General features: G+C 41.9%; 2 protein-coding genes across 6 annotated transcripts in view; both read left to right on the plus strand.

The window, feature by feature from the left end:
• The window catches only part of CHEK2 (checkpoint kinase 2), a 31497-nt gene extending 13104 nt beyond the window's left edge, over positions 1 to 18393 (plus strand). For 2 of the 3 annotated variants that reach the window (XM_036221058.1, XM_016164370.2), the window contains exons 7-16: positions 1796 to 1904; positions 3751 to 3804; positions 7367 to 7428; positions 8995 to 9094; positions 10933 to 11019; positions 11686 to 11849; positions 12072 to 12187; positions 13209 to 13294; positions 17255 to 17335; positions 18142 to 18393. In XM_036221058.1, the coding sequence (XP_036076951.1) occupies positions 1796 to 1904; positions 3751 to 3804; positions 7367 to 7428; positions 8995 to 9094; positions 10933 to 11019; positions 11686 to 11849; positions 12072 to 12187; positions 13209 to 13294; positions 17255 to 17335; positions 18142 to 18231 (949 nt within the window). In that variant the 3' untranslated portion in view covers positions 18232 to 18393. The remainder of the gene's footprint in view (positions 1 to 1795; positions 1905 to 3750; positions 3805 to 7366; positions 7429 to 8994; positions 9095 to 10932; positions 11020 to 11685; positions 11850 to 12071; positions 12188 to 13208; positions 13295 to 17254; positions 17336 to 18141) is intronic. The other variant, XM_016164371.2, reaches the window with a different exon arrangement.
• Positions 18394 to 23047: 4654 nt separating this feature from the next.
• TTC28 (tetratricopeptide repeat domain 28) overlaps positions 23048 to 24086 on the plus strand; it is a 609862-nt gene continuing 608823 nt past the window's right edge. For 2 of the 3 annotated variants that reach the window (XM_036220511.1, XM_036220512.1), the window contains exon 1: positions 23086 to 23288. In XM_036220511.1, coding sequence (XP_036076404.1) covers positions 23187 to 23288 — 102 coding nt within the window. In that variant the 5' untranslated portion in view covers positions 23086 to 23186. Of the gene's footprint in view, positions 23289 to 24086 lie in introns of all 3 variants that reach the window. The other variant, XM_036220513.1, reaches the window with a different exon arrangement.

The raw sequence follows: 24086 nt of genomic DNA on the forward strand, positions 1-24086 counted from the left end.
AAAGCACAAGCAACAAAAGAAAAAAGATAAATTAGGCTTCATTAAATTTAAGAACTTTTGTGCATCAAAAGACATTGTCAAGAGAGTGAAACACAGCTTACCAAATGAGAAAAAATACTTAAAGGGTTTTGTGTCCAGAATAGATAAAGAATTCTTACAACTCAGCAATAAAGAGATAACTCATTTTAAAAATGGGCAAAGGATTTAAGGTAGACATTTTTCCGAAGAAGGTATACAAATGAGCAAAAAGCACATGAGAAGATGTTCGACACTATTAGTCATTAGAGAAATGCAAATGAAAACCACAATGAGATACCACTACTAGGTTGGCCATAATAAAGAAATGGAAAATGACAAGTGTTTGTCAAGATGCAGTGAGATTGGAACCCTTATACACTGCTGGTGGGAATGTAAGATGGTATAGCCACTGTGGGAAATAATTTGGTGGTTTCTCAAAATAGAAACCATATAGAATTACCATATGACCCAGCAATTCCCCTTGTAGCTCTATCTGCCCTCAATTGAAAACAGGTGTTCAAACAAAAATGTGTGGGTGAATGTTTGCTGCAGCTCTATTTGCAATAGCCAAAGGTAGAAACAAAGTGTCCACCAACAAATGACTGGATAAACAAATGTGATATATCCATACAACGAAATATTTAGCTACACAAAAGAATGAAATACTGATACATGCTATAGCATGGATGAATCTTGAAAACATGCCAAGTGAAAGAAGCCAGACACAAAAGGCTACATATTGTATGATTCTATTGATGATGAGATATTTGATAACAGGTAAATTCATAGAGACAGAAGGCAGATTAGTGGTTGCTAGGGCCTGAGGGCAGGGTAGAATGGAGAGTGAATACTTAATGGTTATGGGATTTCAATTTGGGCTGATGGAAAAGTTATGGAACTAGGTAGGAGTGATGGTTGTACAACATTGTAGATGTATTTAATGCCACTGAATTTTTCACTTCACATTTATTACAGCGATAAATTTTATGTTCTGCATATACACAGTAAAAAGATGGCTTGGCAAACTTCTCACCCCTCCCCCAACCTCATAATAGTTATAATTGTCTATTTTAATCAGGCAGTGAGTGATTGATACTTGGGTAGGCATTACCTTAGACTGGCTTATGCTTTGGAGAACAGCCTACATAGAATTGTGTACTAGATGACATTTCTCCATTATAGTATCCCAATTAATTGCACATCTTTGAGAGTTTGTCGCAAGTAGGTTAATTTTGTAATTAACTTGTAATTGTGTAATTTTGGTTTCTTAGGTATTGTGATTTTATTTAGGGTATAATTCTTGGCATCAACTTTTTTTGTATTTCCTTTGAAGGCAGAAAATAAGAAAGAAATACATCAATGAAAGTAATTCATTTACAGATGCCGCTTGTTGTAACTTGTTTCAGGCATCATTTTTGACTAAACTTTTGTTCTGTTGATGTTTCTCTGATCTCTGGGATAAGTCATTTCTCTTCTATTTGTTCTTTGTGTCTTTCTAAGAATTTCACCATCTGAAGTGACAGGAAGACTTAAGTTGATAACACTCAGCTCCAAAAGTAGAATTTGGAGCTGATTCATTGTTGTTAGAAGGTCCACATTCCCTTATGCCCTTGACATTTTATGTTGGTGAGGTTTCACTGTGTTCTCTGAAAATGAGGACAATGGAAGTATTATGTGTGGACCGTCTTTAACTTGGAATAGTTGAGGCCAACTCAGGAGCGGCGGGTCTCCTGATTAAAAACATTCTGACAATCTCTTTCTATGTTTTTCCCTGTAGTGGTGCCTGTGGTGAGGTGAAGCTGGCTTTTGAGAGGAAAACATGTAAGAAAGTAGCCATAAAGATCATCAGCAAAAGGAAATTTGCTATTGGCTCTGAGAGAGAAACAGTAAGTACCTGTGTTTGTGGCTGCTCAGCTGTTCTTAACATTTGATGTCCCAAAATAATTTTAGAATGGTGATTTTTAATGTTGGGAAGAATGTACTGCTCAGATATATGAATTTGTATTAAAGAACATTGAAAATACTTGAGTGTATTCAACTAATCTAGAAACTTATAGAGAATTTAGTTCCAAAAAGTATTTGGTTGTACATAGTAATATACTTGCAGGAAGTTTTTTTTTTCCCTTCTTCCAAGTTGTTGCAAGACTGTTTTTACAATAAATGAAAGGAAATTAGGGGAAAAAAATCCAGCCATATCCCTGCCACTATAACCCCACAGCTGTTTTCAGTTTTCCTTTCCCTTCTAAGTCTTTGTTCATGTGAATTCGTGTTTTTAGATGGTTGAAATCACATTGTATATACAATTTTGTATTTTACTTTTCCATAGAAGCATCGATATATAAACTTGCCTCTAATATGTGCTTTTTGATGGTCAAGTCTCTATTTCATCAACTTTATCATAATTTATTCAACCATTTCTCTGGTTGATCATTTAGATAATTTCTAATTCCTTGCTCTTTCTGATAATGTGGCAATGAGTCTTAGTGTTTATAGATTTAAAAAATCTTCATTAAATTATTCATTAGTCTTTTTATATGCTGGCCATTCATTTTATTACATTTTGTGTAACACACTTTTACTGCGTGAGTGAAATTGCCAAATGTATTGGTCTGTCAACACATGACCTAACAAAGTAATGTAAAATGCAACCTGTAATCACGTTTTCCTTTGCGACCAGCTGTTTCTGGGTATTATATTTTAACATTCTTTAAAGATCATTTTTTTCCCCACAAGACAATGCCATTCTCACATGGCAAGAGGAATTTCCTTTCTGTGTTCACTTTGTTATCCATCTTTTCCCTTGTGATTCTGGATTTGATCCCCATTTTGGGGGGAAGAAAATACCTCCAAGATTCTTAATGACTTGGAGCAAAATTTTAGTTTCATCTTTCAAATTGTATTGTACTCTTTTAGACCTCTCTATCATCAGAGCACACCCTGACTTGGTAATTAGTTTAACGGCTTACAGGAAGAGGCTGGCGTTTAAAATTAAACATCTGTGTTTCTTAGCTGAAGTCCATTTTACATAAATATGTAATTCTATATCCTCTGTGCTTGTGGAGGGTGTAGCCCATGAGGTTGAGTAACTTGATTCATCCTTTTGGAATTGTAATGGAGAACAACTTCAATACCCTGAAGCTTCCTCTAGTTAAGAATCTCAGTAAATATATCATCCTGTAGTTGAAATTAAAAACTGTTTTTGCTCTGTTAGGAGAAATTTGACTTGACCTTTTTTAAAATACAGTTTAATTAACTAGCTTTTGTCTGGGCTTTTCTTGTTTTATCGTTTTTATGAATGCATACAATTCTATAGCTAATGCGAACAGAGCTTAACAGGTAAATATGAGAACAGTGGAAGCGCTCGTTTCTGGCTGTGGGAACTGGAGCAAGTGGCTTCCTTTTTCTGAGCCTCAGTTGCCCCATCTGTAAAATCGGGATAATTATAGAACCCAGTTCATTTGGGGATTATGAGAATTATGTGAGATGACCCTTTTAAATAAAGAGCTTGGTATAAAGCCTGCTCACTTACCGAATGCTTCCTATTTGCTAAGCACTTTACAGAGTGATTTTAGGTAAGTTTAAATCATTGACTTCTAGGCCTTGATTTCTCTGTATGAGTAGAGCTGAATCTGGAACTAAGGCAGTGTATACTCAACTAAGTCTAATTGTAAATATTTTCTAAATATCAGCTATTATTATTATTAAACTCTAATGATATTTTATTTATCAAAGGATCCAGCTCTCAACGTTGAAACAGAAATAGAAATTTTGAAAAAATTAAATCATGTAAGTATTGATGTAAAATATGAACCATACTTAAAATTATTTATCACAAAATATGGGAGGGGAGTACAAAGCATTTCAATGTAACAAAGCTAGTATTTATTTACCTGGGTTCCTTAATTGTGTGCGTACATGTTTATACATGTGAATGCATATGTGCGTTTAATTGCCATTTAGCTAGAAAGAGCATTACTCTGAATTTTTGAAAGAATAATACTGTGTAAAGATTTTATGATTAAATAATGATGTAATTTTACACTGACTTAGTTCTTGAACAAAAGACATAGTAAATCTCCTAAATTTTATATCTCTAGGGACTTTATCAACTGATTATGTTGGGATGACAATGCTAATTTGGTAAATTTGGTTTAATTATACCTGGAGTTTTAACTCTTCTAAATACCTTTTGATGGTGATTTCCATTTACCTCAGTTGGAGTAAATCACATAAATATAAGAGTATTTAATCTAGATGACAACAACCTGTCCTTAAATCTGGTTAAAAGGGGTCAGTGGCCTCATTGAGTATTAATAGTATTAATAGTTCCTGATTACCTTGCCTCAATGGAAAGCATCTGACTTAAAGATGTGAAAAGAAAACATTTGAGTTGTAGGATTGATCCCATCTTCCTTTTTATTGCTCTTTTCATTTCCTCATTAATTCATGAGCCCCCTGTGAAGTCATGAACTAGGTAGGCAATGGAGTTAAACTTGAAACAAGGCCTCCTGTCTGTCCAGCTAAGGATTATTTTATTTGGTTCTTAACCTCCAGACAACGAAAAGATTTATTCTCTCTTCTTTCACTTCCTGAAATCCTCCAAACAAGTAGAAATTAAGAATAAACCTCCACCATCGACACATTTCAACAAGTTCCTTTAGAACTCAGGGGTAGGTCTGAAAACACTTGAGAATCCAAGTGGATGACCCTCGCCCTGCCCCCGCTGCTTGGTTTTCTTCTAATTACCTTGCAACTTCTTCCTCTTCCCTGAATTCACCTCCTTTTTTCCAAGGCATCTAGAATCTCTCATTAAAGAGAGGAACCCTCCAATTTTCTGGGGTGGGGTAGCTTCAAACATACCCCTAAGATAAACACTTAGAATGCTTAGAGAATTTTCTCTGATGTCAGAGGATCCCCAAACATTTATGTAAATCGAATATCCACTGTAGTTGAGAGGAATTTAGAACGCCAAAGAAAGTACTAAGAGATATTACATGGTAATTTACAAGGGCACATGGAAGCCCTTGGGAATTAAATATGGACTCATGAGTTTGTTTGCTGGAACGATGAGTAGAGAGAGCGTGAGTAAAACATATTGTCCCGGACTCTCTTCTAGGCCTGGGCAGTGGTGAGCACAGATGGTCTTGTTCATTCCTCTCCTCATGTGGCTTCAGTCTAGTGGAGAGACAGACCTGGGTTCCCATCCTACCTCCATCACCTGGCTCTGAGAAGGTCGTTTCACTTTTCAGAGCTTCTGTTATCTGTATAGTGGAGACAATAAGGATACATACCTCAAAGATCAGCATGAGAATTAAAAATGAGCTATGCTTGGAAAGCTTTCAGCACAGAGAACACACTTGAGGAATGACAGATATCTGTAATTCTTTAATCTATTACCTGTATGACCTAAGTGGAGTCTCTTGTTCCTTAGAGACACTTTCAGCTGTGACAGCTCTAGCCAGTGATGCTGGGGATCACTTTATGCTCTCTTAGCTCCCAGCTATTGCCATACTCCATGACCAAAATGTGGCTGGCAGTGTCTACACTTGGCGGGCATGGTGGGAGCTGGGTATATCTGATACTGATGTTGGTATTAATCTGGGCAGCATTATGAATGTCTCCCGTGTGCCAGCTGCTATCCTGAGTGTTGGCCCAAGAAAGATAAATAAGGCTTGACTTAGCCTATGCAGTGCCTGGTGAAAGAAGACCTGTGCTTGGTGTTAGTTTCCTTTCTCCACTCTCCTGGGGCTCACAGCCTGGTGGGGGAGACAGACACTCAAGATGTGGTGTGGGGCAGCACAGATTAGAACCACCTCAGGGTGTGCGGTTGCATTGTAAGGAGGATGTTTTAGCGGGGCTTCAGGCCTAGTGTGCCTGGAGGGCTGGATCATCAGGCAAGAGGGTTGCACAAGCAAAGGTGTGACACTGGGAGAGATGACAGTGTCTGGGGGCAGGTAGGAGAGGAGGATACATGGGACCAGGAGCAGGATATGAGGCTGGGGTGGTGGGTGAGGGCAGGATGAGGCTGGGTCATGAAGGCCTGGCTTCTGTGAAGTTGAATTTTATCCTTTAGGTGGCACATAGCCAAAGTTGTTCGTCTTGTCTTTCTTCCTGCCTCTCTACTACTTCCTTCCCTCCTTCTCATTGCTTTCCTTTCTTCCTTCCTTTAAGTATTTTAAAATGATATATCTAACACATGTAAAGTAATAAATGTAAACTACAAAGCAAAGCAATAAAATGAATACCTTTGAACTCGCCAACTTAAGAATGACAACTTGACCCTGCAATTGAAGCACCTCACATTCTTTGAAGTCTGTCCTTACTTGCGTTTTCCACTTGACAGTGTGTTCCCAAGATCCACTGTGCTGGGAGAAGCAGTGGGGCATTCATTCACTGCTGTGTAATAGTTCATGGAAAGGTACCACTTGGAGGATTTTAATTAGAGCGATGTATGCGATGAAATTTGCTTTGTAGGAAGATCATTCTGGAGAGTTTTGCTACTCTTTAAAATCCAAAAATCTTATAGCTCTCTTCTCTTTAATTCTGATAAAACCACAATCTTCCTCTGTGCTGAGGGGTGGGGGCAGGTCCCTGATAGGTACTCACCACGTCTCTTACTTCTTCCAATCGCTGAGCTTAACTGTCTGTCCCTTTTTCTAAAAACAATAGGTGTGTTTTCTAAGCATAACATCATACTATTAAATATGCATTTTAAACTGGACAGTACTGCTCTGCTTTGTTCTTCAATGTTCTTTTATGCATCCTGCATTGATAAGAGGTCACAAAAGATCAGTCATATGTATGTATCTTCCTCAATCCACAGATGTGTTTAGAGTTCTCAGGCAATTGGAATTTCCTTCTTCCTTTGAAAAATGGGAGGATCTTGTCACCTGGGGTTCCTGTTCCCCTGGGGTTCCAGTTGTGAGGAGCTGAATGAGCCCACTATCTGGCTGCATGGCTGGTCTCCCCACCTGGCCCACTTCTTTTCATGCTACTTGTCAGGGTCCTCCAGGTTCCTTAGGTGTCCTTGAGTACCTGTTCTCTGGGGAAGTGAGAAGGAAGGCTGAGGAGAGACTGGCTTTCCTTCCTTGGTGCTATTCTGTGTGTGAAACATGAACCAATCTGTCACCAACTTGGTTGTGTGGAGAGTTTCTTGTACATTCTCACTGAGGAGCCAGGTAAATTCTGTTCTGCCTTCTCCCTTGCATGAACTTTAAAGTGTCCCAAGACATGGGGCCAAATGCCTGGCCTTGGCCTCTCTGACCCTTTGGGCAGATGTCCTGAGTCCTGCTTTTGTGTATATCTTCATGGGAGCATCTCACTACTTTTCCTCTTTTCCCTCTTTTAGCCTTGTATCATCAAGATTAAAGACTTTTTTGATGCCGAAGATTATTATATTGTTTTGGAATTGTAAGTAGTAAGCTTTTCACTTGTTTCTATTTAAATGCTTAAAGAATCTAATGTTGCTTGGCATTTCTCATCCTGGGGGACCCTCAGTGTATGAGTGTGGTGGTGGAGGCCCCTCAGAGTACATATGGGATTAGTATCATATCTGAAATCCCTCCAGTGTTTCCAAAGGCATGTGGCTTAGAGGTTTTGGACTCTGGATCTGAGACCTGGGTTCATATCATACTCTTCAGGTCCTAACTGACTGCCCATGGTTAGTTTAATTCCACTCTTAGAATCTCATTTTCCTGGTGTGAAATGGGGATAATCATGATACCCCATGTGCAGAGTTGTAAGGATTAAATGTAGTGAAGGGTAGAAAGCCCCTAGCAGGGCACCTGGCACATGTAGGTGCTGAACCACAGGTGGATATTATTTCTCTGGACCTATTGGCATGGGATCACAGTACCAGGTTGCAAGGTAATACCTGAATATCTTTCAAGTACTGGTTTACTTGCTGGTTTATTTTAGTGGCCATAGAGTCCTGTTTTATTGGTATAACCAAAATAAATTTCTTTCCGATTCCTGGAAGAGGCCTATCTGATGTCCATTCTTCCATAATAATAGCGTTTCTGGGAGCGGCTGTTGGGGCAGACAGGCAAGGCTTTGCTCCTGAGTGACAGTGTCTATGCATGTTGTCTATTACGATTATATAGTAAAGAGTCCTGATCATAGCGTTATGAGTGACTGGACAGCCCTTGTAGTGCTTGAGGGAATATCTGTTGCTATTAAATAGGAGATTATTACCTGACTGGGTCTAGTTAAAACAGTGTAATAATAGTAATAACAATAATAATACAATTATAGTAACTGATACTAATTAAGCACTTACAGTGCGCCACTGCCCTAAGCTCTTTATGTGGATTGACTCATTTAACCTTCGTAACAGTCCTCCAGGTTACTTACAAATTACTGGCAGGTTGCTACTTTTAGTCTCACTTTACAGAAAAGGATACTAAAGTGCAGAGGGGTTTGATATAACCTTGCCAAGCATCTGCGCTGTGCCAGGCACTGTACCTACATCAGTTATCTCTAGATTTTGACAACAGCTATCAAAGTGGGTGGGATCATCTCTATATTTTTAAGAGGCAGAAACAAGCTCAGAGAGGTTTTATAACTTGCTCAAAGTCCCCCAGCTGGGAAGTAGTGGAGCAGGGGTTCAGACCCGGTTGTCTGATTTTAGGTTCCTACCTGCCACTCTATAGCAATCTCAGAGTCACCTGGGGTACGTGATAAAAATGCAAACTCTTGGGCCCTGCCCGATCTACTGAGGCACATTTTTAAAACCTCCCCAAGTTCTCCAATGCCAGTTGTACACTCTTTCCATTCTTTCTTGGTCCTTAGTTCCCTATAGGGACATCTTCATTATGGATGAGGCTTGTTACCTTATTTCCTTTACGATGGGAGCCAAGAGTGAATAAAAATGGCAACTCTTTTCTTAGCTTAATGAGTTTGTTTTGTTTGCGTTGTCACTCACTCAAGTGAGTTTCCTTCCAGCCATGAACCCCCTGCTTTGACTGTGTGTTTCAGGATGGAAGGAGGTGAGCTGTTTGACAGGGTGGTGGGGAATAAACGTCTGAAAGAAGCTACATGCAAACTGTATTTTTACCAGATGCTCCTGGCAGTACAGGTAAGAGAAACCTTCAGTTCTTTTGACAACCTACTTTCTTGTAGGTGAATTACTCTCTGAATCAAACAGAAAGTGATGGACTGTGGATGAAAACCTGGAGAGCAGAGAGCCCCTGTGTATGTGTTGTTTGTTTTGTTCATGGCAAAAACATCCTACCCCTTGAACTCAGATGAGAAAGCTCTTGCTGTAAAGCTTAAGGAGTAAGAAAGGGTTAGTTAAAAGAAATAAACATATGGTCCCGTGTGTCTTCTCTTTGGCTTGGAGGTATTTCTGAAGGGGCATTGATCTTTACTTCTGCCTGATTCTTGTATAAATTCCTATTACCTCTCAGGGTGGGAACTGGACAGGTATTACAGTAAAGCTGGCAAGTTGGGGTGGTTGTGACAGATTGCTCGCTGTGGCCCAGTACTAGGTATTCCCTTCACATGCAGCATCATGTTAACAGTAGACAGGCAGGCAGGCAGGCAGATAGGCATGTGCTCTGCCTTCTCTTCTCTATTCCATGAAAGTGTTGGGTGGGTGTTGGGTGGAGAAACTGCATGAGGCATTGTCTGCTTTGAGGGACATCGTCCTTTCACAAACCAAATTGGTTCTGGCCATTCTCTGCCAAGGTTTCTTCCCTTGGAAACCACTCCATGCTGGAAACACAGTGACTGGGAGCAGCTCTTATACCGAGTGAAGATTGAGGGAGATTTCTTGGGGTTAATCCACCTTGCCTTGCTTGCTCTTCTTGGGGGATTCACCAGGTCCCAGTCCCAGTGCAAGTATATTGGAGGAGTTTTTGCTCTAGACGAGAGGGATAGCCAGAGACCATCGAAGTCCAAAAACACCTAACCAGTTCTTTACTCTGTTTATGGTTTATTCCCTTTCTTATGACAAGAATATTGAGATAAATTGGGTGCAGATCAGTGGGTGTGGGAAATTTTTTTCTTAAAGAAATATGACTTAGTGTATAAAAATGAACATGAAGAAACATCAACATATTACATATGGCCCCCAATTTATGATGGTGCAAAAGCGAAAAACATTCAGTAGATGTGTCCAGTTTTGAATTTTGATCTTTTTCTGGGCATGTGATAATGTGGTATGATACTCTTTCCTGATGCTGGGCAGCGAGCTGCAGCTCCCAGTCAGCCACATGATAATGAGTGTAAACAACTGATATGCTACAGTGTGTTCATTTTGTTAGATGATTTTGTCCAACCATAGCCTAATGTAAGTGTTCTGAACATACTTAAGGTGTAGTAAATGCATTTTTGATTTACAATATCTTCAACTTACGATGGATTTGTCAGGATGTAAGTTGAGGAGCATCTATATTTCAGACTAGAGTTTTTGAAGACTCTATGTCATTCTTTGCATTGAGGAATATTTTAACTGGGTATTAATCAGATAATTTATAATATGTCCTTTACAGATTCTTTTTAAAAATATTCTCAGGGATGGAGTCATTTTTATGGTTTACTTTAATATGGTCTTAAAATATTTTATGTCACCGTTTACATTTTTATTATTGAAATTGATACCTTGTGTTTCTGCCAACCTGAAGGGATATATATTATCTGGAAAAGTGAAATAAAATGTCTACCTTTTCTCATAAGGTGCTTTTTTCATTTTTTTACTTCTTAAAGATTTTCTTGAAAACAAATTTGTAAACACTAATCCTTTTACCCTGTAGTTTTCTATAATTTGGGGAGAATATATTTGTGAGTAACATGGCTTACAGTTTCACCCAGATGTAAGGGGTGTGTGTGTGTGTGTGTGTGTGTGTGTGTGTGTGGTTTCTACTCACATACCTAATCCGTAAATCTAAGGATCATGTCTCCCTTTCTGTGTAGTACCTTCATGAAAATGGTATTATACATCGGGATTTAAAGCCAGAGAATGTTCTACTCTCATCTCAAAAAGAGGAGTGTCTTATAAAGGTAAGATATTTATGTTCTGTGTGTGGCCACTCCAGTAGATTTCTCTTCAGAAACTGTTTTTTTTAATTCATTGGGAAAAAGTAGGAGCATAAAAAGATTGAGAATTTGACCTTTCTACTCTTAGCAATTATTTTAGAGATCGGGTGGTATTGCTTCAATCCACACTCTAATAAGCATTTGTTGGGCTCCACTGTGTACAAGCTACTTTTGTGTTCAGAGGGAGGGAGAAGGAATCTAAATGGATGAGTGAACAAACACATCCCCTTTTTTCCCCGTTCTGTCTAAGGCAGTGCTTCCCAAACCTGGTTTCACTTTAGAATCTCTTGTTAATTATTTTTTTAAATTAATGAATTAAAAAAAAAAAATCATGACATCCAGACTGTTCCTCAGAATCTCTGAAGGTGGCACCCAGGTATAAGTGTTTTTTCTAAGCTTCTTAAGTATTCTGGTGTACAGCCATGGTTGAGAAACTGGGGAGCCATGCATAACTAATTAAGGGGAGCCACACATAACTAATTAAAATCTGAAAGTATCTGTGGAAAGGGTTATAACCTTTTGTAATGGTATAGAGAACACAGAAAAGTTGGAAAAAAACCTGGGCCTTAGTGCTTTTATTAATCTTTTTATTTTATAATATCATTAAAAATGATTCCTCTTTAATTTTAGATTACTGATTTTGGGCAGTCTAAGATTTTGGGGGAGACTTCTCTCATGAAAACCTTATGTGGTACCCCTACCTACTTGGCTCCTGAGGTTCTTAATTCCTTTGGGACTGCTGGATATAATCGTGCTGTGGACTGCTGGAGTTTAGGAGTTATTCTTTTTATTTGGTAAGAAAAATTTTCATTGCTTCAGAGTCTGGTTGGAGGTAACTAGGTGAAATCGAACATGTCCAGGTAGAGAGCTTGTGTTTAATTTAGGTCACTTTTTTTTGACCATTGATTTAAAGAAAAACCTAATTTTTCATTATGCTGAAAAAGAAATCTATATATCCAAATGCCACTGAGAATGCCACTTGATTTCTTTTCCTTTCTCTCTCTACCAATATTAAGCCTTAGTGGGTATCCACCTTTCTCTGAGCATAAGACTCAAGTGTCACTGAAGGATCAGATCACCAGTGGAAAATACAACTTCATTCCCGAAGTCTGGGCAGAGGTCTCAGAGAAGGGTATGGATACAAAAGGGTTAAGAATTTATGGTTTGCTAAAATGTGTGTGTGCCGTGATGAGAGTTTCTTTTCAAATTTCATGATATTTTCTCCTATTGATTCTGTTGCAATTTTCTGTTATTTTGCACCATCTGAGAGGCAGAGGAAGGTATTAAAAGCATGGCTCCAGAGCCAGGCAGATCTAGACTCAATCCTTGGGTCAACTACTTCCTAGCTCTGTGACCTTAGGCAAGTTACTTAACCTCTCTCTGAGTCTCCTTTTTCTTTATTTGTAAAGGGGGCACAATAAACCCTACCTTAAAGCGTTTTCATGAGGATTAAATGTAATGTTCACAGTGCCTGGTACCTGTTTAAGTGCATAAAATAATAAGTAACTTTTTAGTTACAATGTTTCCTTTGAGTAAGTGTAAGAGCAAAATGAAATTACTTTGTATTTAAGAATTTAAAAGTGCAACTTTGTAATTCTCAAAAGAAAAGGTAGAAAATGAAAACTAGATGTTAGATTATGTAACAGATGATTGTATTAAATATCAGGATGTCTGAGGAATAATACTGTTGCCATATACAAGGCAGCCTCCACTTGTTGCTGGCTGTCAAGCTTTATTTCTGCCAAGCCAGCAGTTCCCAGAGCCTCTGCTGGCTGAGGAATTCTCACTATCAATGTGTGGGTCTCAGGGAAAGCATCCTGAGTGTTTTAGAACTGGGTGGAGTTTTAGCTTTAATTAGTTTGAGCTTGAATCCAGCAATGAGAGAGGAGACAGAGCTAAGAGGTTGTGATGCCTGAACAGGGAGAGATGAGGGGAGTATCATGGTCATTCCTGGTTTTCTCAGAGCACTCAGACAGATACAGAGTGAGGAGGATTAGGGGGCCCTGCCCACTCTTCCTGCTCACTCCATGATGACTTCAACCCCTCTCTCCTTTCTCTGGATGTTGGCCTGTGATTCTAGAATACTTTAATTTTGCTGGTTGAATGCATTTACTCTTCTCACTGTTATTTGCTGAATTATCTTATTGCTTTAGCTCTGGACCTTGTCAAGAAGTTGTTGATAGTTGATCCTAAGGCGCGTTTTACAACAGAAGAAGCTTTGGGACATCCATGGCTTCAGGTGGGTATGGGGCAATGCCTCCTGGCATAAAATCCATGGGGAACTTGAACTGTGCCTGAGAGATGAGGATGGCAACGTTTGCTTTGTTGGGTCCTTTCAATGCAGCTGTTTTGCTATTTATTTATTTATTTATTTATTAAAAGAAGAAGAATTTATTTTCACCACATTTCCTCAAAATTTATGTCTTTGAGTATTTAATGAGTTAATGCAGTTATTTTAGATTGAACTTTAGACGTATGTGGTCTGTAGTATATATGTGTATATGGGTATGGGTATGCATGTGTCTTTGTGTACATTTGGTGCAACCTTTTAACTTGACTCGTGGCTATTAGATGCACAAGCTCACTTTGTGTCCAGTCTGCTGTTGGGTTGTGTTCCTCTAACTCCAAACCTTCACTCCCTGCTTGACCTCCCCTTTTCCTTCAAACCTTGCATCTCAGGTAGGATGGGCTGCATTCTAGCCATCTTCGAACTTAAATCTGGAAGGAGGAAGGCAGCCTCTCCAGGGGAAATTCCTACTATTTCTTAAGCCCAACTGCTTGTATATAAAGGGTCCCACTTCTTATTCACGGTAAATAAGTATGCCATTAGTGCAAACTGTCATCTATGTCTTTCAACTCTGCATTACCTCTGTATCCCTGCTGGGGGCTATTGCTGTCATTAGATTGAGCTGCTAGAGCAGGAAGTCCTTTGTGGCTTTGCTGGGCTAATTTTTGATTTAGGAATTCGTTACAGCATTGAGCAGGTTTTCTGATGGGATTTAGGTCTTCTGTTAAGTGCAGTTCTTTTCAGCACAGCTATACCCCTTTCTGTTAACTTTTATTTGATCTGTTTCCTGTGGCAAACAGGGAATTTAAGCAGGTAGTTTGAGCTAGAGACTCAAGTACTCTGGGGAATGCTGGTCCAGGAACACCTTGGGACTCTGGGAAGCCTCCCCATGTTTTCTTCCAACCTTCCACACTTAACAGTTTGGCTCAGGTCAGCTCAGGTTGAGAACAAGAAACCCGTAGAAGGAAAAAAAAGTAGATATATGTGTTTGGAGGGTTGCCCTGGAAACAGCAGTCCCCCCCTAGAAGAACTCCCTCAGATGATTTAGCACTTAATAGACCACACAGATTTGAAACAGCAGGACCCTGGAGAAAAAGAATTTGGAAACAAAGGGTGCCTTTGCATGTGGGGATTTAATTTTGATGTAAAGGAAAAACATGCCTTTGGCTCTTTTCATGTGCCCTAATAGGGAAACTTGGGGGCCAGATGTGGAGGCAGAGCTGCTGCTGCGAAAGAAAGTAGAGCTGGCCTGTTAGGTCAGAGGACAAGGTTTGCATCTGCTGCCCTAAATTCATGAACAAGCCTAGCTTGTTTTCTTGTACTTTTTGTCTCAAACAAACAAACAAACAAAAACCTGTTACTAACAGCCAAGGGAAGGTGAAGTTCAACCTGGCCACAGGGGTCTCAGTGGAATACTTTTTTTGTCCACATTTTGTTTTTGCAGCAAAAGGTAGAGTGAATATTAAATGAGGACAGGGGTGCAGGTTGCCCACACAAATCATCTGCTAGTGATAGTTTAGGCTTTCTTTTGGGAAAATTAAGTGTTCTTGAAGAAACCAAGTGGTTTTGTGGGTCTAGCTCACTGGGCTGAGCATTGTGAGTGTGAGTTCCAGTTTCTGATTAACAGTACGTCCAGTTTAGGAAACATCATCTCTTCTATCCACTTTTTGCCTCATGTTCACTTCCTGCAATAGATGATTCCTTACTGCTTGCTTTCAGGGCATATTACAATTTAATATCTTTGAACAGTTTATGGACATCTCAAAGAAAGGGCATTTACAGATACACAGTGTTACCTGTAGTATGGCAAGGTAAAGAGCTCCTTTTTCATATTATTGCTGATGGATGACTTGTTTTAAATACAGGCCTAAATAGGTTTGTGGTTGGTCAGCTCTGTTTGGCTGCATAAAGAGCTGCCACATATGGGGGGCATTTCAGTGCGGTTTCATTTCTTCATGCATTCATTCTTTTAGAAAACAGTTAATGAGCTCGTGTGTCAAGCACTCTTAGGCACTATGGATGTGAAGAAGAATGTGCCCTTCTTTGTCTTGGGGAGCTGATAATTTGGATGGGGCCGCCTTGGGGAGGTGATAATCTGGTTGGGGCCAACTGTGAGCACAGTCACTACAGAACAGTGATACATGTGGTAGTAGTAGGAGATGTAGAATATTGGGGATCTCAAGGATGAACGGGGCCCACTGCCCACGGGGCTTTGGGTACGCAAAGTGTGAAGAGTGTCTAAAGAGTATCTAAAAGCTGAGTTGCCTGGGGATGATGTGGATATATTGATTCGTTAGGGCCTTAATAACAAAATACCATTGGGTGGCTTATCTAACAGAAGTTTATTTTCTCAGAGTTCTGGATGCTAGAAGTATAATTTCAAGGTGTTGGCAGATTTGATTTCTCTTGAGGCCTTTCTCCTTGCCTTGCAGGTGGCTGCTTTCTCTCTGTCCCCACATAGTCTATTTTCTGTGTGTTCACATCTCTCTTTCTATTCTTATGAGGACACTAGTCATATTGGATTAAAGCTCTACCCTGATAACCTCATTTTAACATGTAATTACCTCTTTAAAGGCCTTGTCTCCAAATTCAGTCCATAACAATGGGGGACAGCATTTTCCACTTTGATTGAGTCCCTCTGATATGGAGGCCACTATTCTATTAGAGTGTCTGGCATTTAAGGGTGCTTGGGAAGTATTTGTTCACTGAAAGAATGAGGAAGGTGAGTGGGTGGATGGTCAAGAAGGCCCGGGGTGTATATTCCAGGTGGAAGCTGTGAGCAGGTATGGGAGAAAATAAGGGATGGACCTTTGAGAATGGCTCTGCATGGGAGTGAGATCCTAAGGGACGGTGTGTAGTGGAATCCACATAAACTTGGCAGTCTCACAATGGCTGGTAGGGGAGCCATTCTGAATGATGCAATAAACAGTGATGGAAGCAGATGATTTTAGCTACTAGATATAGAACAGGTGGATTAATCTTCAAGCACTATAATTTTTCTACAGCCATTAAATTGCTGAACGTTAGAGGCCTTCGCTCCTATTTTCTCTCTTCCTACCCACCATGGTGTACTTGGCTTAGTGGCAGTAGTAGAGGGAGGATTGGTTGGGAAAGTATATGCAGCTTTGGAATCAGGTAGCTCTGGCTCTGCACATGCTGCTTATAGTAGCTGAGTTGGGCTTTCGGCTGGCCCCAAAGCCCACAAGCCTTAGTCACGGATGTGTTTCACCTTTCTGAAGGTGGGGAGAGCTGTCCCAGGTCACCTCTTAGGGCTCTCAGATGTAAATCCTTGAACCTTGCAGAAATGAGCATCCAGGGAGGTGAGGTGGGAGTTCTCTGTGAACATCCTCTACCTCGAACTTAAAGAAACACCTGTAATGATATGACTGTTCACCTGTCTTCCTTTCTCATTAGACCAAAGCTCTGGGATAATGTGGGCTTGGAGTCCTTATAGTGACTTGTACAACATTTGCTGGGTGTTTCCTAGGATACTGGGTTGGTTCGTTAGGATGGCCCTAGTAACTGGCCTTATTGTTGGCAAGGGGAGGGAGAACCTCCTGGAAAGATCTGGGAACTGCATGGCATCAGTCCTCAGAGGACTGAGCCAACCCCAGCCTCTGGCCTCCTGATTATATCATCTTTTTCAGGATCTAAGATGCTAGTTCTTAAAGTCTTTTGACTGATGAGGTCTGTGGTTCTGACCCACCAAGAGCTTTTAGGCATGTGGTTTTGATTCAGCCAGTGTTGATTGAGTGCTAGCTGCTGATTAGACGACTCTGGGTCCTTTCCCTCCCAGAGCTTTAGCAAGGGCATACCACTTGGTCAATAGACCAGACAAGTTCAGGGGCATCCTAGCCCGGTCTTTGTAGGAATTTTTTCTTAGACACAGCCTACTTATGTTTTTCATTACAGGATGAGGACATGAAGAAAAAATTCCAAAATTTGCTTTTTGAAGAAAATAAGTCAACGGCTCTACCCCAGGTCCCAGCCCAGGTATTCCAGATGATGGTCATTAAACACAGGCTAAGTTTAAAGAGCTGATGAAGAAGAATGATGAGTTTAAATTGTCTCTTTAATAGCAATTGCTTAACATTTTTAAAAGAATAATGTAGTAGATACTTTGTTTCAGCTTGATCTGCTCTAGCACCCTTAGAAGATTCAATAATATTTAATGCATTAGAGAAGCATAGCTAGGGATTGTCATTCAAGAAGTCTCCTGCAAGGCAAGACCGAAAGACTGTATTAGAGGTTCAAATTTAAATTTGTTGAAAAATTTAAAATTTGGGTGAGTGCTCGATTTATTGATTATAATTTTATTCCTTTAAGTTCTCTATAAGTTAATATCTGTTCATTCTTTTTCTGCCTGCTTTTGGTGAATAACACTCTTTCCACTGCTCCCTTGCAATTTCGTAATTTGGAAAACAAAGATACAAAAGACTATTTTCCCACGAAACGACAGCAAGACTTGGGGCTCCCAGTGAAAGTTATTGTCATCTCTTTAAACTTCATAATTTGGGAGATGACCGAGAAGAGGCTGGTTATGCTGCTCTTACTTTCAGTATACATCATTGAGTGATTGGAAGCCACAGGGGAGAGAGATGACAGTTCAATAAGCATGTCTGAGTCTGGTTGGGTGTGGTGGGGATTATGATGTCAGGACAACCAGTAATTCTTGATATTAGAAGTTTCACAAGAAATGCTCCAAATTTACCCAAACCTATTGGGAAACTTTGATAATCTTTAAGAAGCCAATGGTTTTCTTTGAATATTACTCCCTTTTTTATTTTTATTTTTTTCAGCCTTCTACAAGTCGAAAGCGACTCCTTGAAGGGGAACTAGAGGATACCGACACCACAAAGCGCCTAGCTGTATGTGCTGCTGTCTCGTGAACACTGGTTGAACCCTGCTGCCATTTTCTTTATATTTGTTTTTTAGAGTTTGTATTTTAATTATGGGAACGGTTGCTTTTTTCAGAGTAATCAGTACACAATTAAAAACCTAATGGAAACTGGGCTTTGTGCTTCGGCTCCATGATTAGCTTTTCAGTTGCATTCCTTTTTGTGTGTTTATTTGAAATCATGTGCCTTTTGTCTGGCACTCTACCTTGACTGTCATCAGTTAAGTTTCTCAGGATGTGTCCCTGGGTCTCAGCCTGGGCAAACTGTATACAAGTTCTAAAGGCTTCTTAGAAAGTTGCAGGGAAAGGGGCATGGTGAGATTGGGGTGGATTCTGTAGAGAATGGTTGGCTGCCAAAGTCCTCCTGATAAAGTAGGTACCTTGGTACATATATTATGGACCTGTTTTAAAGTCTCTTCATTACCCTCATAAAGCTACAGGCCCTCAGTTAAGCTCAGAGAAATAAGCCAAATAGTATCTGATTCCACTTACATGAGGTAACTAGAGTTATCAAATTCATAGAGACAGAGAGTAGAATGGTGGTTGCTAGGAACTGGGGGGAGGGCGGTAATGGGGAGTTATTGTTTAATGGGTATAGTTTCTGTTTTGCAAGATGAAAAGAGTTCTGGAGATCGATGTTGGTGATGGTTGCATAACGATGTGAATGTAATTAATACTATTGAACTGTGTACTTAAAAAAATAGTTAAGATGTTAAATTTTGTTTGTATATTTTACCACAATAAATTTAAAAAAAAAAAAGAGAGAGTGATCCATAGTCTGAAACCTTGGGGCTAGATAATCTGTAAGATTCAAATATTTTCCTGATTTTAAGAAAGGGGCATGGTATATTCACTGTGTTATGTACAACACCCAGCAGAGTCCTGTAACCAAACACATTAATATTTCTGCAGCAGATATTCACAGTCAAAGGGCTAGAGAAGACTTCATTTGAGCCTTTTCTGTCAAATGAATTATGTGACTCAGTTTTCAGAGATGTTTGTATTTTGGAAATGCAGATAAGGCACATGGGCATGTCATGTTGACCCAACGATGATCAAGGAGACCCTGGGTAAAGCCCCCACCTCCTTGGTTGGTCTTGTCTAGTCCTGGAAGTGATTCTGTGGGCTTGGTCTTCTGACCACCTCCATATGTGAGGAACCCAGGCTGAAAGAGTAAGGTTACTTATCCAGAGTCACAAAGCTAGTAAGTGGCAGAGCTGGGACCAAACCTAGGTCTTTCTGATTCTACTGTTCCTCATTTCATTGGTCCCATATTTAATTAGACTTAGGAGTGCTGACACACCACTGACAAGAGGCTGATATCCAAATCATGAATGCTAGTGTTTTAAATTATGAGTGGATACAGCTCCATGATCTGGAAGTTGGGGCACTTTGGTTTCAAGGAACAGGCCCAATAAAGTTACTTAATGGAAAAGGATTTGTTTTAAGGTTGGAGATGGCTGTGGCTGGGAGTCATCAGGAGCTCAGGTCATTCTAATGACTGGCTTCTCTTTTCTCTTTCTGACTGACTGATTTTGCTTCTCTTATTACTTTGGCTGGTTGTTGCTAGGCCACATTGTAGCTTGCTGGCCTTGCCATAAATTGAGTGCCTTGATTCAGATGCCACAGATGCAGCAGGCAGTGCAGGGTTGGGGATACCCAGCTGTTGCCCCAGATAATGGGGTAGTGGTTGGCAATTTCCATTAGAAGGGTGTGCAAGCGTTTTGAGGCTTGGCTAGTCTGGTTTGGGTAGGGGGGATTGGGGATTTAGGTGGTTTTCATATTTAAAGCAATGAGGCTGAGATTGCTAATTTAGAATGGTTTTAGCTCATTTGAATATTTAATGTGAAGGCTGTGGTTTCTTAGGGCATTTTTCCCTCATTGGGTAGTTAGCCAACCCTTTAACATTTTCAGAGCACTTTGTATTAGCTCCCTCTGCTTATACCTACTATGGTAGGCTGAATAATGGCCCCGAAAGATATATTCATCCTAATCCCCAGAATTTATGAATATGTTCCTCTTTATGACAAGAGATTTTGCAGTTAAGGATCTTGAGATGGGAATATTTCTGACTTGTTTGGGAGAGCCCAATGTCATTACAATGTTCTTTTTAAGAGAGACACAAGAGGAGTCAGTCTCCTCTTGAAAATGGAGGAAGAGACCACGAGCCAAGAAATAAAGGCAAACCCTAGCAGCTGAATAAAAAACAAGGAAATGGATTGTCTCTTCAGACCCTCCTGAAGGAACCAGTCCTTTACAGCTTGACTTTAGCCAAGTAACTGATTTCAGACGTCTGACCTACAAAATTAGAAGAGAATGAATCTGTGTTGTTTTAAGCTATCCAATTTGTGGTAATTTGTTACAGCAGCCATAGGAAACTAATATATTCACCAATGGGGAGATACCAGCTGCTGATTGGGGCCACCTAACATCTATTTTCTCTTCTTAATTTCACTCTACTTTTCTTTTGGGGGATTTTTTTTCTCTATGTCATGAAGACAGGGAAGTGGGGAGGGAGAAATGGTAAAACTAATTGCCTGCCTGCCCCCCACTATGGAAGCCGAAGAGGTCTGTAGAGGTTCTTTTCTGTGCAGAGCTCCTGCCACTGGCCCCCCAGCTGGAGGTAGGCACGGGACTTTGAAACTTGAGCAAATAAATGGATGGCAACATTAGTGGTAGGAGCAATATTGTGCTAATCTGAGCTTTCTGCATTTCCTCACTTTGGCTTTGAGCAAGTTATTTCAAATTGCTGAGCTTTTACTTCCTTATCTGTAAAATGGATACAATAAGAATTACCAACCTCATGTGGTATTTGTGAGGATTCAGTGGTGGAATGTCCATTTAAAGTGTCTGGCACATGGTAAGGGTTCTATCAGTGTTGGCTTCCATCATTAAAGGTGAGAGGGCTTCATAAGTAGTCAGAGGAAGCCACAGAAATTTCTTGAGCAGGCAAGTAATATCATCTGTTCAGATTTTTTTTTTTTTTGGGTGGAGTATGGGGCACACAAGATGGGTGGATAACTGAGATACCTTTGACGAAGTACATTTTGGAAATGCCCAGGCCTGGAGTGGGTGGTAGGAGTAGAGGTGAAGCGGCATCTCCTGGTGGCTGAAGTAACCGCCACTCCCTTCTGAAAAACAGGTATGTTGCTCCATGGTGGACCTGCTGTGTGCCTCGATGATGGTGCAGTGGATAGCTCTTATTTGTGCCGGTCCTGCACCAATGCCTCTTGTGGAATCTGCATACCTATTTTTCTGGGGGAGGCATTCCTCCTCCCACTTGCCCCCACCCCATGTCCTTCTGGAGGGGTTGAACCCACCCTGTTCTTAGAGGGCCTCCATATGGCCAGGTCTGGCCATTCTTGCTTGAAGGATTCAGGCAGGGCTTGTGACCCAAATGGGTACAGGGAAGGGCACTCCTGAGACTGCTTGGAACTACTGGAAATCAGCTTCTGCTTTCCTGGTCAGATATGAAGTAGCTGCCTGGAACACTATGGGAAGAGAGCTGCATGAGAATGAAGTCTTCATCCAGGGAAGCAGAGCTGAGAGAGAGACTGGACAGACTGGGGTTATTTTTGAGCACCTGGATCCAGCTATGCCTGAAGCGAGGTACCACCCCAGGACTTTTCAATATATCCCCCCCTTTTTTTTTTTTTTTGTTCCAGGTTGAGTTGCATTTTTTGTCACTTGTATCTGGAAAAGGCCAGACTAATAAATTCAACCATTTACAAATTCCAAGAGACCCTTAGAGACTCCTTTTTTTTCTGGTATGGAAAACATTCTCTGCTCCTGTTTTTCTGCCAACTTTTGGGTTTTCAGAGAGGTTTGGGGCAGAGAATGGAAAAGATGTGGGAAGTATCAGTCCTTCCAGCCCCAAGGTTGAGAGAACCCCTCCCAGCTAATTATACCACAGGGGTTGGGAGCAGAGCCCCTTTTCATTAAACTTTTAGGAGTCTTGGAAAGATAAAGCCAGAGTTAGACCAGTGAAGCTTGGAGAACTTGGTGCATGACAGGCATTGTGCTCAGGGACGTACATGCATCATCTCCTGAAAGCTTATCTCAACCTTGTGAGGTATTACTGCGACCCTCCCCTTTGTAGATTTAGAAGGCACTCTGGCTCTGTAACGTGACCTGTTCAAGGTTTCCCAGTTTGCAAGAGGTAGAGGCGAAACTTCAACAGAGATTTCCCTTCCCAAGAGGCCTTGCCACTCGATTACCACTTGATAAATCCTAGGCGCAGTGTTGACACTATCTGGATTATTTTATGGAGTCCTCTTAACATGCCTGATTAGGGAGAAATAGCTCCACGGATACCTAACTTTAATCACGCAAAGGTTAATGGAAATCGGGGACTCGAACTGAGGGTCTGCATTGAGTGTGGCTCTCCCAGGGACATACATTCACTGTGCCACTTAGGCTCGTGCACGTGCTTGCACACTTCCACGACTGGGATCTCATCACCTTAGCCGCGTCCGTTCCCCTGCACTTCTTAGGGTAATTCCCTCCTGGTCCAGACCCTCGCCTCAAACCCGGTATAACTGGTGAAGCAAAAAAAGCAGTACCGGAAAGTGGTCAAGGGACCTGGCCTGGGGTCGTCTGCAGCGCGGCAGGCGGCGGCGCCAAGCGCAGAACGGCTAGTGCTCTCACTGGGCAGGATGGGTGCGGAGGGGGTGGGCGCAACGCCGGGAACAGCGGCCAGCTCTGAGGGCGTGAGGCGGGGCACGTGGGGAGGGGGCGCGGCGAGTGCGCGCTTGCGTGGTGGTGGGGGGAGTCCGCGGTGGCGCGCAGGGAGCCGGCGCGGCGAGTGCGCGCGTGCGCGGTGTTGGGGGTGCTGTGGGTTGCCGCGGCGGCGCGCGGGACGGCGGGAACATGGCGCGCGGAGCCGGCGCGCGCGCGTAGCTGGCGGGACCGTTAGCTCGAGGCGGACACGGCCCGGTCCCCGAGGGGATGGAGCAGTCGCCGCCGCCAGCTCTCGAGCCTACCCTGGGGTCGACCCCGGCACGGAGCCGTAGGCGGCGGGAGCCGGAGTCGCCGCAGGCGCCGGCGCCGGTGAGTGCGTGAGGGGCGCGGGCCGGGAGACTTTCTTTGTGAAACTCCGTCGGTGCGAGCCGGGCCGGGCCTCGGCGGCTGACGAGCGCCCGCGAGTCGGAACCCGCCCTACCTTCTGGGTTCGAGCCCCGCCTCGCGCCGCTCGGTGGCGGGACCGGGTCTGTCTCCTGACGCCTCAGTTTCCGTAGGAGTGTGTGTGCGCTCACGGGGGGGGGGGGGAGTATACAGTTGGCGCCTAATGAGCTCAGCATCTCTCCTTTACCTCCTCCCTTGCGGGTCATCGGGCCCTTAGCCGCGTCCCACGCGAGAAGTACACACCCGCTGCTCGGAGACAGGTGTCGGCGCAGCTGCGGGAGACTCAGGTGCAGACAGCCCCAGGTGGAATCCAGGGAGTGAGTTGTCTGTCCTTGGAGGGAAGCAAGTCTTTCGGTGATTCAGCACAGTGATTTGGGAATGCTTTACATCCAGCCCAGCTTCGTGGTGTGTTTAGGGTATTGGTAGGGTGAAGGATGCTGGGCGAAATGGACTTTGGAGGTGTGGCTTTCCATGGGATGGGATGGCCCTGAGCATTGGTCTTTCAAAACAACTGCGGTTACAAGCGCTTGGTAAAAATACAGACGTCACAACGCGCCCTAAACCCATGGACTCAAGACTCCAAGGCTTAGGAGCAAATTTTGAGTTTTTAACAAGTTTCCAAGTTGTTATGATCCAACAAATTTGACAAGCACTGTCTTAGAGTAAGCTTCCTCTGTGCAGAGACCTGTTCTGTTTATAGCTCACCATGGTATCTTGGTACCA

This window comes from Rousettus aegyptiacus, unplaced genomic scaffold (assembly GCF_014176215.1).
Source record: "Rousettus aegyptiacus isolate mRouAeg1 unplaced genomic scaffold, mRouAeg1.p scaffold_m13_p_5, whole genome shotgun sequence".
Classification (NCBI taxonomy): domain Eukaryota; kingdom Metazoa; phylum Chordata; class Mammalia; order Chiroptera; family Pteropodidae; genus Rousettus; species Rousettus aegyptiacus.